The sequence below is a fragment of the Thecamonas trahens genome (genome assembly GCF_000142905.1).
Source record: "Thecamonas trahens ATCC 50062 unplaced genomic scaffold supercont1.37, whole genome shotgun sequence".
NCBI lineage: Eukaryota > Apusomonadida > Apusomonadidae > Thecamonas > Thecamonas trahens.
In genome coordinates, this window is record NW_013657643.1 from 60096 (window position 1) to 72146 (window position 12051).

Here is a 12051-nt window from a genome sequence, read left to right on the forward strand (position 1 = left end):
GCCGATGTTCCGAGTGAGCGGCAGCGGGCTGCGCATGGCACTTGGACTTGGCGGGCGGCGGACTGTTACGACTGTCAGTAAAGGCAGTAGAGGCAGTGGTGGAGGAGGCGGTGCTAGTGCTGGTAGTGGTGCGACTGCCCGTGCTGGTGGTGGTGGTGGTGGTGGTGGTGGTGGTGGTGGTGGTGGGTCGGCGGCAGGGAGTGGCCGTGCCAGCAAGTGGTTGATGGTCCTGCCGATCACCTTTGCCGGCCTGGGCACGTGGCAGGTCTATCGCCACCAGTGGAAGCAGGATCTGTTGGATGTACGTGAGAGAGAGGAAGGAAGGAGGGGGGGGGGGGGGAGGGGGGGAGGGTCGTGTGGGTGGTGGGTGTGACTCATGTGTGTCCTGCTGGAATCGGCCGACTTGCTGCCACCGTCTCGGCTCTATGTGCTGTCTGATACCGGACCATGACGGGCGCAACACAATTGATGACTCTCCACTGGCCTCGATCGCACGCGCTCTCGCTCCCAGCGTGTGGCCCAGCGTATTGAGCACGAGCCAATGCCGCTGGCTACGCCGACGCGCGAAGAGGTCGAGAATGAGCTCGAGTACACCCGCGTGGTCACCCACGGCAGCTTTGACCACTCGGCTGAGATTCTGATGGTGCCCAAGCTGTGGGATGGTGAGCCTGGGGCACACGTTCTCACCCCGCTAGTTCGCGACGACGGCTCGCGGGTTCTTGTCAATCGTGGCTTTGTCCCGCGCGAGCTCATGCCGCAGGACTCTCGTCGCGACTCGCTCGTCGATGGCCGCGTTGCGGTCGCCGGCATCCTGCGCGCCACCGAGCGGCCCAACTCGTTTACCCCCGACAACAAGCCCGAGTCCGGGACTTGGTACTGGCGCGACATCGACGCGCTCGTTGAAACCCTCGACGTTCTCCCGTTTGTTGTCGAGGCCGGCGCGCCTCTGCCCACCGACGAGCCGGCTGACGATTCGCCCATTCGCCCGGGCGTCACCGTCATCTCGGTGCCTAACAACCACTGGCACTACGCTGCCACCTGGTACGCCCTCGCGCTCGCCACCTCGGTCATGTACCTCCGCCGCCCGCTGTGAGCGTTGGCTCTTGCTGCGCAGGAGGCCGCGTGTGTGTTACAACTCGCTATCAAAATCTCCCGTGCTGCCAGTTCCTGCGGTTGCCGGCAAACGAGCGCTTCCGGCGCACCAGAGGCGGGCAGCGCCTGCGAGCGTCCAGCACGCTACATCAGGTAGTTGAGCGGAACAACGCCGGTGAGCCCGCTGCTCACGTTGCGCGCCCTGCACCAACCGTCATCAAACTCTTCAAGCACCTCGACCTGGTCGCCCTCGGCGCACGCCAGCTCGTCGGTCTCGGTGCCAGCAAACGCGTACCGCATCGCACGCCGAGTCGCCACAATGCCAGGCGCAGGCGGCGGCGGAAGCGTCGGAGCCTTGGACTCCGGCTCGGGCACCGCGTCGGTCGGCGCGATGCCCCACGCCACGAGCTCGAGAGCAGCCGCGTCCGCGTCGCGCGCCGCGGCTGCCCGCGACCGCCGCCGCCGCGACCGCACAAGCACCGCCAGCGCGATGGCGCCCACCGCAATGAGCGCAAAGCCTGAACCGGCGACCGTGGCATACGTCGCAGTCGGCGACATGGCCGGCGTCGACTTGGACTGGACCGACGCACCCTGCTGGGCGCCGGCACCGCCAGCCGGGCCGGTCACCGTCAGTGGGTTCGACGTGTCGCAAGCCCCCTGCGCGTAGTCGACCGCGCCGATGTCGTGCGGCGAGCTCCGGGAGCGCCGGCAGAAGTCGTTAGTGACCTGCGAGAGCGAGACGCCAGCGTTGATAAAGTTAGACCGCTGCGAGGTGTCGCCCGAGAGGCGGAAGTCGCCGTTGTCCGCATCGACAAAGGCGCTGCGGGCGGCGGCAACGGTGGTGAGCCAGTTGGAGCCACTGGTGGACGAGCCGCCGTTGCGGTCGGAGATGTCGCCACCGGCGATGATGTTGTTGCGGATGTCGGCGGTCGAGGTGTCGAACCGCACGTCGATACCGTCGGTGTTGAACAAAACATTGTTGTAGATCTTGGTGTCGCGCGCCTCGTTGAGGTAGATGCCGATGGCGGCGCAGTTGATGATCACGTTGTTGCGCATGGTGCCGCGGCGGTGCTCCGGGTTGCATGTCCCCTGCCCGCACACCGAGTCTGGCGACGTGCCGCCGCCGCCAAACGAAATACCGATGCGCACGCCGCCCGAGTGGAGGACCGAACAGGCGATGAGGTTGCCCTCGTAGATGCCGTCGGCGCCGTTGGACTTCATGAACGACTGGTACGAGATAGTGTTGCCGCCGTCCTTCCACGCGTCGTGGAAGTAGTTGTTGCGGACAATCCACCGCTCGCCACCGTCGATGTTGGCCGGGGTGACCGGCGCCGAGGTCCGGCGCCCGCCGGTGTTGTAGAACTCGTTGTGCTCGAGGAGGCAGTCGTCGGGGAACTGGCCGCTCCCGATGTTTGACTTGATCTGGGCGTTAAAGTCGCGGATGACGCAACGGCGCATGACGAAAAAGTCAGCGTCGCCCTGAACGTGGAACGCGTGCTCGCAGTAGTCGTGGTCCGAGCACGTGCCGGTGATGTCGAGGTCCTCAAAGGTCCAGTACTTGGCGGTGACCACAAAGCCCTCGACGTAGTTGGACGAGTGCGAAAAGTAGAGCTTGTGGCCAGGGAGGCCGCGGACGGTGATCGGGTTCGACGACGTGCCCGAGCGCGAGCACGAGATACGGCGTAGCGAGTTGAAGGTAATCGAGCCCGAGATGCCGATGACGTCGCCCGGCGAGGCGTTGGCGATAGCGTTGGTGAGCGCAGACGCAGAACTCACGGTGACGGTGACCGGGGGCGGGGCGGGGCCAGGACCAGGCGTCGGGGTCGGGCCCGGCGTCGGGGCCGGCGTCCCAGCGCCGACGGACCAGTTGATGACAAACCCGTTGCCGACCGTGTTCGAGTCGGAGGTGAACCGGATGTTGCCGTTGCCGGGAATCGAGGCGATGGTCGGGATCGAGGTGCCCGAGTACTGCTGGCCCGTCGAGAGAGTCAGGAAGTCGTAGTTGGCTTCGGTGTTGAACTCGGCCGCTGTCAGCGAGATGGATGACGTCGACGGGAACTGGAAGTTCCACGTGCAGTCAAGGTCGTTGCCGTAGTAGGTCGAGGTCGAGAACGGCGTCGGAACCGTAATCGTGCCCGAGGTGCCGGACGAGATGGTGATCGTGCCGGAGCACTGCGCCGGCGGCGAGGGGGTCGGGGTCGGGGCCGGCGTCGGGGCTGGCGTCCCAGCGCCGACGGACCAGTTGATGACAAACCCGTTGTCACGGTCCAGTCGACAACAATCCCCGCTCGGCGGTGTTGCCATCGCTCACAAAGCGGAACGTGCCGTCACCGCCAATCGTCGGCAGTGCGGTCGGTGAGCCGGTGTACTGCCACGACGACGGCGCCGTGTCGGTGAGATACACCCAGTCGTAGTCGGGCTCAGTGTTGAAGTGAATGACGTTGAACGAGACCTGGGCCGAGAGCGGGTGGGTCCATGTCCAGCGGCAATCGAGGTTGTGGCCGTAGGTGCCAGCCGGGTCGTAAGGGTCGGGGATCGAGATCCGGCCCGAGGTGCCCGAGAGGAAGACCGTGCCAGAGCACGGGGTGCCTGGAGCCGGAGTCGGCGACGGAGTCGGTGCCGGAGTCGGCGACGGAGTCGGTGACGGGGTTGGTGACGGAGTCGGCGACGGGGTTGGTGACGGAGTCGGCGACGGGGTCGCACTGCTCACCGACCAGTTGATGACAAATCCGTTGCCGACCGTGTTCGAGTCGGAGGTGAACCGGATGTTGCCGTTGCCGGGAATCGATGCCATCGTCGGGATCGACGTGCCTGCGTACTGCTGGCCCGTCGAGAGCGTGACATAGTCGTAGCCAGCCTCGGTGTTGAACTCGGCCGCCGTCAGCGAGATGGATGACGTCGACGGGAACTGGAAGTCCCACGTGCAGTCAAGGTCGTTGCCGTAGTAGGTCGAGGTCGAGAACGGCGTCGGGACCGTGATCGTGCCCGAGGTGCCGGACGAGATGGTGATCGTGCCTGAGCACTGCGCCGGCGACGGAGTCGGTGCCGGAGTCGGCGACGGAGTCGGCGACGGAGTCGGCGACGGAGTCGGCGACGGAGTCGGCGCCGGCGTGGTACCCGACACGGTCCAGTCGACAACAATCCCCGCCTCGGCGGTGTTGCCATCGCTCACAAAGCGGAACGTGCCGTCACCGCCAATCGTCGGCAGTGCGGTCGGTGAGCCGGTGTACTGCCACGACGACGGCGCCGTGTCGGTGAGATACACCCAGTCGTAGTCGGGCTCAGTGTTGAAGTGAATGACGTTGAACGAGACCTGGGCCGAGAGCGGGTGGGTCCATGTCCAGCGGCAATCGAGGTTGTGGCCGTAGGTGCCAGCCGGGTCGTAAGGGTCGGGGATCGAGATCCGGCCCGAGGTGCCCGAGAGGAAGACCGTGCCAGAGCACGGGGTGCCCGGCGATGGGGTCGGAGTCGGCGCAGGCGTCGGCGACGGCGTCGGCGGCGGCGTTGGGGTCGGCGCGGGCGTCGGACCCGGGGCGCCGCAAGAGGTCACCATGGTCGTCGTCGACATGAACTGCTGGTTCTGCTGAATGTTCTCGGCGCCCGACATCGGCTCGGGCACCGTCGACGAGCCCGAGACCATCAGGCCCTGGTAGTCCTCGGCGTCGGTTGTGGTGGCGATGTGCAGGTGCGGGCCGGTCGAGCAGCCGGTGTTGCCGGCATAGCCGACGACCTGCCCACGGCAGACCGTGTCGCCGACCTGCAGGTTGGCAAACGAGTCGAGATGCGCGTACAGCGTCCGCACGCCCTGCCCGTGGTCGATGACCACCCGCAGCGCGTGGCAGCACCCGTTGTACGTGTTGCGGCAGTCATCGATCTTGAAGATCGTACCGGGCGCCATGGCCAGCACAGGCGTCCCGAGCGTCTGCCCGTTGCCCACATACAGATCCAGTCCATAGTACTGATTGGTGTACCCAACCCGATCCACGTAGATGTGGCCCGCCGAGCCGGCGTTCGGCCCGTAGCCTGACGAGACCACTACCTGAGTTCCCGACGGGAACGGCCAGTCGAACACCATCCCGGATGGAAGGAGCGTGCCACCCGGCTGGGGCGAGGTGATGGCATGAACGTATGCCGTCTGCGACACCATCGCATGTTAGTGCTCGCCCACACACAAACCCGCCCACACCAGCACCCACCATCGCCATCCCCATGCCCGTCGAGGTCAGCTGCGGAAGGCGAGAATGGGCACATAATTAACGTCCCCACACCGGTGCAGGACAATGCCATGCCCGCAACCTCCACCATCACCCATCGCCCATTGGCCATTGGCCACGGCCCATGCAGGAGCGAGCCATGGCTCATGGCCCAGTCAGAAGCGAGCCATGGCCAAGAGGACCATGGCCAAGACGGACCGAGCCATTCGCAAAACAGTCCAGAGCCTTCCAAAAAAGCAGAGCAAGGTAACAGTGGCGCTGCAGGTGGGGAACATGGAGCGCACGCATCTGTCGTGACAAGCTACATATAGCTACGTTGTAATTTGTGGTTTCTAAATGCTTGGGCGTGTTGGGGGCGCACCCAAGGGTGTAGGGCTGTGGAGTGCGGCTGGTGGAAGTGGCAAAAAGGCCAAAAAAAAATACCAAAAGCAACAATGGCATTCGCTGTAGAGGTGCACTCACTGCTGATGCAGGTGCACTCACTGCTGATGGGCAGAGAGGAGGAAGGGTGGGGGGGGGGGGGGGGGGGGGGAACGGTGGGGACTCATGCTGTGTGGGAGAACATCATCGGCTGCGGGGTCTGATCTGCACGTGGGGCTGGGGCTGGGGCTGGGGCTGGGGCTGCAGATGGTGGTCCTCGTCCGCGTTGCTATCGTAATGGCTTACGCATGTGGCCTCACGCCGCCAACAACCCCGTCGCCTACACTGGCAGCAGTCTTGATCGCATCGGCAGTCTTTGCCATTGTCAAGGCTGCCCTGTTCGACTTTCCGATGTCGCCGCACCTGGCTGCGCTCATCGCCACCTTTGTACTGGCCGCGTTTGCGCCTCCGCTCACACTGGTCGGCCACATTCTCTCGTACACCTCGTACCTCTCGCCGGTGCCTCTTGCGCCGCACCTGCTGGGCGTTGGCGACGACGACCAGCGGGCGCCACTGCTCGGTAGCAGCACCCGCGGCACCATCAATGGCTACGCCTCGCACCGCTTGTCCTCCTCCTCCGCGTCCTCGTACACCAGCGGGGACGAGGAGGCCTCGGGCTCGGGATCGTTTGTGTCGGGCACCTCGTTTGCCAGCTGCGACACCGAGTTTGTCTCGGCCGACGGCACTGCAGCCTCGTTTGCCGCATCATCGTTTGCAGGCGCAGCATCGCCGGCCTCATACTTTGGCACGCCGCGCTCGGACCGGACCTGGGCCGGCGAAGACGGTCTGCTCTACGCCACCCCACCCGAGCACTCGTATGCCGCCGCCGCCGCCTCCGCACGTCTCGCCTCGCCACCGCTACCGCCGTCGTCGTCGCAAGGAGTTGCAGAAGCAGCAGGCGACGGCGTCACATTTGGCGGCATTGATGACGCACCCGAGGCCCACCGCGAGCTTCTGCTGCAGACTTGCACCGCGCTGCACGCCTCGCTCTCGGCAGACGCGCCCGGCTGGGAGCCGTTCTCGCTCGGCAGCTCGGTATCCAACGGCGTCACTCTCGAGGTCAAAGACATGCCGCACGGCGTCCAAGCCGCCCGCGCTCTTTTCTCGCTCTATGCCCCGGTCGACGCAGTCATCGCCGCGCTGAGCGACTGGACCCGCCGTGCAGAGTGGGACCCCGGGTTCGAATCGGCGACCCGCCTCGCCGAGCTCGGTGGCGGCGCGGCCGCCTGGCGCCTGGCCTTCCACGGGCGCGAGCTCACCCAGCAGCGCGATGCCTGCGTCCTCTCCGCGCTGTCAGCAGTTGGCCCGCGCGGATCAGCCATGCTCGTCGCACTGGTCTCGGTCGAGCGCAGCGACTGTCCGCCGCGCCCTGACTACGCCCGTATGACTGTTTATCCCTCGGGCTTCCTAGTCGAACCGCTTCCGTCCGGCGCCACACGGGTCGCCGCTCTCTTCGCCTCGGACATCGAGGGCTGGGTTCCGCGCGCCATCAAGCGCCAGCTCACCGCCTCGGTCGCCCTCGCCGTCGTCGCCGTCTGCAACTCGCTCGCTACAAGCTAGAAGCTCGGCGCTTCGTCCTCGGGTCCATCGCCCATCTCGAGCGCAGCGGACACAAGAGCTCCAAGCCTGTTCGATCGCGCCCACATGTTCGCCGCCTGCCCGCGCACACCAACCGGCCCGTACTCGATAAGCCTTCCGTACCAGCACCCAGCCCGCAGGCACGGAATGGCAAAGAACGCGCTTTCGGCGGCACGGACTCGCCGCGCACCGAGCACCACGGTCTGAACCTCGGCCTCGAAGCACCCGGCATGGACGTACAATGTGCAACTTGCGCTGCACGACACGGAGCACATCTTTCCCGCGCTCCGATCGGCCGGCCGTGCTTGCGACACACGCCCGACTCGGCGGCATAGCTCGCACCTCTGCCCGTGCCGCACCGAGGTCAGCGCCACGTTGGCAAAGAGCCTGCAGGTCAGAACCACGCTCTGCAGCTCGGCCCGGCTAAAGTAGCGCCTAAAAATCAGCGCCCACACCTCCGCCGGCACCTGGCTCACCAACGACTGACCTTGATGGTGCGCGTAGAGGAAGGCGTGCCGTCCGCGCGGGCACTGCGCACACGCCAGGCTCGCTGCTCCCCGCCACACTGCCTTCCGTGAGCACCGCCACGCTACCCAGTCCGGGCACGATGCTGGCCTCGTCGACCGCGTCCGATGCATCGCCAGACTCCAGCGGATGCCCGATACCACCTCGCGCAGCACATCGCCGCCAACCAGCCCATCGTCCACCACAAAGAACAGCTCTTCGTCGCCGTCGCCGCCTGCTGCCGCTCCCACCGCCTCCCTCGCTGCAAACCTCGCCGGCGTCGTCGCCGTCGGCACGTATCCGATCAGCCGCAGCAGCGCACTCGCACGCGCATCGCCCATCGGACAAAACAAGGTCCTCTGCAACCGGACATTGCCTCTCCGCACCGCATTGGTCCGATCGCCGCCACCACCCAACGTCGTGCCGGTCCGCCCGCCGCCGCTCGCCGCCGCGGGCGAATGGCCCCAATTCGAGCTCGGGCTGGCCAGCCGCCGGTTTAGGGCAAGGACAAGCAGCAGGTCCACAACAGCCCGTGCGGCGTCTGCAGGAGTTGCTTCGTTCCACACCAGCGCCTCCAGTTCCGCCACTGTCTCATCGAACACGCTCTCGCCTTCGGCAGCCATTGGTCAGCCCCTTCCCGCCCCTGCCTGCCTGTCGCAACACAGTCTGCCGCCAGGCCTGGAAAGAGAAGCGTACTTCCATTGGGTGGCAACTGCTGCCTCTGCGCCATCGCTCCCATACCGCGCATGTTACTTGGCAGACGTCTGACCTGCGCTCGTCTTTCCGCTTGTCTTTCCACTGCGGCTGACGGCAGCACGCTCTGCAGCTCCAGCGCGCTCTGCAGCTCCAGCGCGCTCTGCAGCTCCAGTTGGCAATGTACGCGACAGGGCGCAGCGACAGGGCGCGGCTAGGGGTAACCAAGATGGGAAGGCTGGGCAGATCGGGGCACGACAGGAGGCCAGTACCGAGCCAAGTAAGTACACAGCGTGCACGCGGCAGGGCGCGGGCGGGCGAGAAGAGAGGGCGAGAATAGAGCCGTCCTCTGGTCACGAGTTGTATCGCGGAGGCGACTTGCCCGCGCGCCGATCGGCCTTGCGCATGGCCTGCTGCGTCTTTCTGCACTTCTTGTACGCCGCAATCGCCGCCTGGCATTCGGGGTCATTGGGCGAGTTCTCCATCTGGCACTTCATCTCCACCATCATGGCCATGGCCGTGAGTGCGTCGTCGTCCATGCCGCCCGTGCTCGTGTCCCCCCCCCCCCCCCCCTGCCCCCCCTGCCCTCCTCCCCTCCCACCCACACCCCTCCCTGCCCACTCTATCTTACCTCGTTCGACTCTTGTGCAAGGCGTGAGCATGCGTTGTGCGAGTGCCACGGCTTGGACATGGGCGGCGTCGAGACAGCTGATGGCGTGCCGACCCTCGTCGCCCCCCCCCCCCCCCCCCCCCTCCCCCCCCCCTGCCCCTGTGATGGTGTGGGCGACATTGTAATGTTCGACACAGATGGCCTCTCCGAGTCGCAGTGGACAGAGGCGATGCGAGAGGGATTCAACGACACGCAGCTACTCCTCGTCCGAGGAGATGAGCGGACTGACCTCGGACGAGGAGATAAAGGGAGAGGCAGTGGCCGAGGTGACCGGAGTCTCTGAAGCTTGCAAGCGTGTGGAGATGCGGAGGAAGTTCGAGTCGGCCATGGACGACGAGCCGTGATCGGCTGTTGCAGTGTGCGGTGAGGTGACAACGGCGTGGTCTGCCGACGAGAGCGAAGTGGAGATCGAGTCGATCGAGTAGTACGAGCAGGCCGAGGACGAGCCGGCACCCGAGTGTTCTCTGCGGCTTGCGTCTGGACCCTCTGCTGAGTTTTGGGCCGAGTTGGGGGCGGAGCGGTGGTGGTGATGGTGGTGGTGGTGCTTGCGGCGTGGAGTGGACGGCGTGGGACGGTCATCGTTGTCGTCGAGCAGCTCGTCGTAGGAAATCCACGACGATGACGACCACGAACCGGTCTTGTGGTAGTGCTTGTGGTGGTGGTGGCGCTTGTGGACTTCGGCACCGGACGACTCGGAGATGCTGGACGAGGACCACGAACCCGAGGCCCGCTTGGCGTGGTGGTGGTGGTAGTGGCGGCGGTGTGGGCGGGAGCCCTTGACGCCAAGGCCCGAGCCCGAGGCTGACGACGAGACCGAGACCGACCACGAGCCCTCAAAGAGAGCCTCATCCGAGGTCGACATGGCAACTGGCGCAAGGTCGACAATCTCGTTGAGCTTGGGCTGCGACATGGCGCGGGCGCGAAGAAACTTGGGCAGCGACACGCCCGACGCATTGGCCTCGCCGTCGTCGTCGGAATCACCATCGAGCGAGTACATGGACGAGCCGCGGGCGTTTCGAGACGAGTCGAGGCTCACGCCCTCATCGTAGAGTGCGCGGACCGGCGGCGATGCCGAGGTAGGCGAGCCGTCGCTGGCGAGCGCACGCGAGGTCGTGCGCTCTTGGGCGCCCAAGGGCGTGGTCGGCGCCGAGTTTGGCAGCTGGGCGGCAGCGTCGACGCGCGACTTTTTGCGGGACGATCCGGCGTCGAGGACGCGATTGGGAGGCGGAGCCGAGGCGGCGACGGGCGAGGCCGGCGGTGAGGTGAGCGAAGTGGGCGCGTCCGGCGGGAGCGAGCCGCGGCGGCGACCCGAGGCCTTCTTGCGGCGGCGGCGGCGGGGGAGGCCCGACGCGTTCTTGACCAGCCACGGGTGAGCCTTGACACCGGCAATGTCGATGCGCGCCTGTGGATCGACCTCAAACATGCGAGCGAGCAGGTCGTGGAGCTCGGGAGAGACCGAGTCCGGGACGGTGTACGCAGCCTCTCGGATGGCGTCGAGGACTTCGTCGACGTTGGCGCCGTTGAAGGGGAACGTGCCGCAGACCATCGAGTAGATAACAACGCCGAGGCTCCAGATGTCGACCGGGAGGCCCGAGTAGCCCTCGCCACCGCCAAACATGACTTCGGGCGCGGCGTAGAAGAGGGTGCCGACGGCAGCAGAGAGGTGGTTCGGATCGCCGGCCTCGGTGACGGTAAAAGCACCGTAGCCAAAGTCGGTAAGTGTGACTTTGGAAAAGGTCTCGTCGCAGAGAATGTTCTCCAGCTTGAGGTCGCGGTGGGCAATGCCCTTGGAGTGGACGTACGCCAGCGCAGACACAATCTGCTTGACGATTTCGCGGGCGTAGCCCTCGGGCATGGCGCCGTGCTTGTTGACGACCGAGAAGACTTCGCCACCCTTGTAGAAGCGCATGACCAGATGCAGGGCCTTGGTTCCATCGATGACCTCAAGCAGCTTGACAATGTGCGGGTGGTCGAGCTCGGTGAGGATGGTGATCTCTTGGTATACGCGGGCAAGGAGCTCAGGCTTGAGGGCGGTCTTGGAGATGGTCTTGATGGCGACGACGGCGCCCGAGACGCGATGAACGGCCCGATGGACAAGCGAGGTGGCGCCCTCTCCGATGAGGTCGACCAGCTTGTAGTCGCCCACATAGTGGTGCTTGTTGTGGTGCTTTGCAGCAATCTTCTTCCTTCTCCGCTTGCCCGTCCGCTTCCTCCGCTTGCCCTTCTTGCCCTTCTTCTTGCCCTTGTCCTTCCCACAACTGCGGCCAGGCTCTTCCGAGCCACTCGCCTCGGACGTCCGCGTGTTGTCCGAGTCATCATCGCGATGGTGCCCGTGGCCCAGCCCCAAGCCCAGACTGTCACCAAAGCCACCGCCATGCCCCTGCCCGGGGCCCTGACCACTACCATGCCCCAGCCCACACTCTCCGCTCTCTCGGGCAGCAGCTCTTGCAATGGCCGCCGCCGCCTGCGCCTTTGCCGTAGCCGAGTCCAGCACAGACGCCGTGCGGATGGGCGATCGTGGTGCAGCACTCATATATATATCTGTGTGTGTATGTGTGTGTGTTGTGGGGGGGGGGGGGGGGGGGGGGGGGTAAGGGGGTGAGGGGGGGTGAGTGTGTGTGTGTTGGTGGGGGTGCGCGTCACGTGTGGCGGGGGAGGAGGGGGAGGAGGGAGGGGGAGGGAGGGGTTGGTGACAGTGTGCGTACGTACGTGTGCGTATGTATGTATGTATATGTGTGTGTATATGTATGTGTGTGTGTGTGTGTGTGTGTGTGTGTGTGATGTGTGTGTGTGTGTGTGTTGGTGGCGTGTGTGCGGTGGGTGGGGTGGTGGCTGCCTTGGCCACCATGTTGTGCTGCCTTCTGCAGGTGGTTGGTCCCT

The 12051-nt window shown here is 65.5% G+C and overlaps 6 protein-coding genes across 6 annotated transcripts; 2 read left to right on the top strand and 4 right to left on the bottom strand.

Annotated features, from left to right (window-relative positions):
• The first annotated feature begins 103 nt into the window (after nucleotides 1-103).
• AMSG_07731 (SurF1 family protein) lies at nucleotides 104-1860 on the top strand. The gene is made up of 2 exons (XM_013900349.1): nucleotides 104-301; nucleotides 512-1860. Exons 1-2 carry the CDS (start codon nucleotides 224-226, stop codon nucleotides 1091-1093), a joined length of 660 nt encoding a protein of 219 aa, XP_013755803.1. The 5' UTR covers nucleotides 104-223; the 3' UTR covers nucleotides 1094-1860.
• Nucleotides 1055-5239, bottom strand: AMSG_07732 (peptidase M23B; the record flags this gene model as incomplete). Its single annotated transcript, XM_013900350.1, has 2 exons — nucleotides 1055-3379; nucleotides 3414-5239. 2 exons carry the CDS (start codon nucleotides 5237-5239, stop codon nucleotides 1237-1239), a joined length of 3969 nt encoding a protein of 1322 aa, XP_013755804.1. The 3' UTR covers nucleotides 1055-1236.
• Nucleotides 5240-5474: 235 nt separating this feature from the next.
• On the top strand, nucleotides 5475-7882 carry AMSG_07733 (uncharacterized protein; the record flags this gene model as incomplete). Its single annotated transcript, XM_013900351.1, has 2 exons — nucleotides 5475-5558; nucleotides 5934-7882. The coding sequence occupies 2 exons, from the start codon at nucleotides 5475-5477 to the stop codon at nucleotides 7284-7286; spliced, it is 1437 nt and encodes a 478-aa protein (XP_013755805.1). The 3' UTR covers nucleotides 7287-7882.
• On the bottom strand, nucleotides 7740-8431 carry AMSG_07734 (uncharacterized protein; the record flags this gene model as incomplete). Its single annotated transcript, XM_013900352.1, has 2 exons — nucleotides 7740-7759; nucleotides 7792-8431. 2 exons carry the CDS (start codon nucleotides 8429-8431, stop codon nucleotides 7740-7742), a joined length of 660 nt encoding a protein of 219 aa, XP_013755806.1.
• A 423-nt stretch (nucleotides 8432-8854) lies between these two features.
• AMSG_07735 (uncharacterized protein) lies at nucleotides 8855-9192 on the bottom strand (the record flags this gene model as incomplete). The annotated part of the gene is made up of 2 exons (XM_013900353.1): nucleotides 8855-9050; nucleotides 9143-9192. 2 exons carry the CDS (start codon nucleotides 9190-9192, stop codon nucleotides 8855-8857), a joined length of 246 nt encoding a protein of 81 aa, XP_013755807.1.
• A 175-nt stretch (nucleotides 9193-9367) lies between these two features.
• On the bottom strand, nucleotides 9368-11704 carry AMSG_07736 (uncharacterized protein; the record flags this gene model as incomplete). Its single annotated transcript, XM_013900354.1, has 2 exons — nucleotides 9368-9635; nucleotides 9735-11704. 2 exons carry the CDS (start codon nucleotides 11702-11704, stop codon nucleotides 9368-9370), a joined length of 2238 nt encoding a protein of 745 aa, XP_013755808.1.
• Nucleotides 11705-12051: the final 347 nt, after the last annotated feature.

Bases quoted from the DNA above. Each gene is read 5' to 3' on its own strand.
- AMSG_07731 (XM_013900349.1), top strand. From the start codon at position 224: ATGGTCCTGCCGATCACCTTTGCCGGCCTGGGCACGTGGCAGGTCTAT. The intron at 302-511 runs GTACGTGAGAGA...TCTCGCTCCCAG, and splicing joins GGAAGCAGGATCTGTTGGAT to CGTGTGGCCCAGCGTATTGA.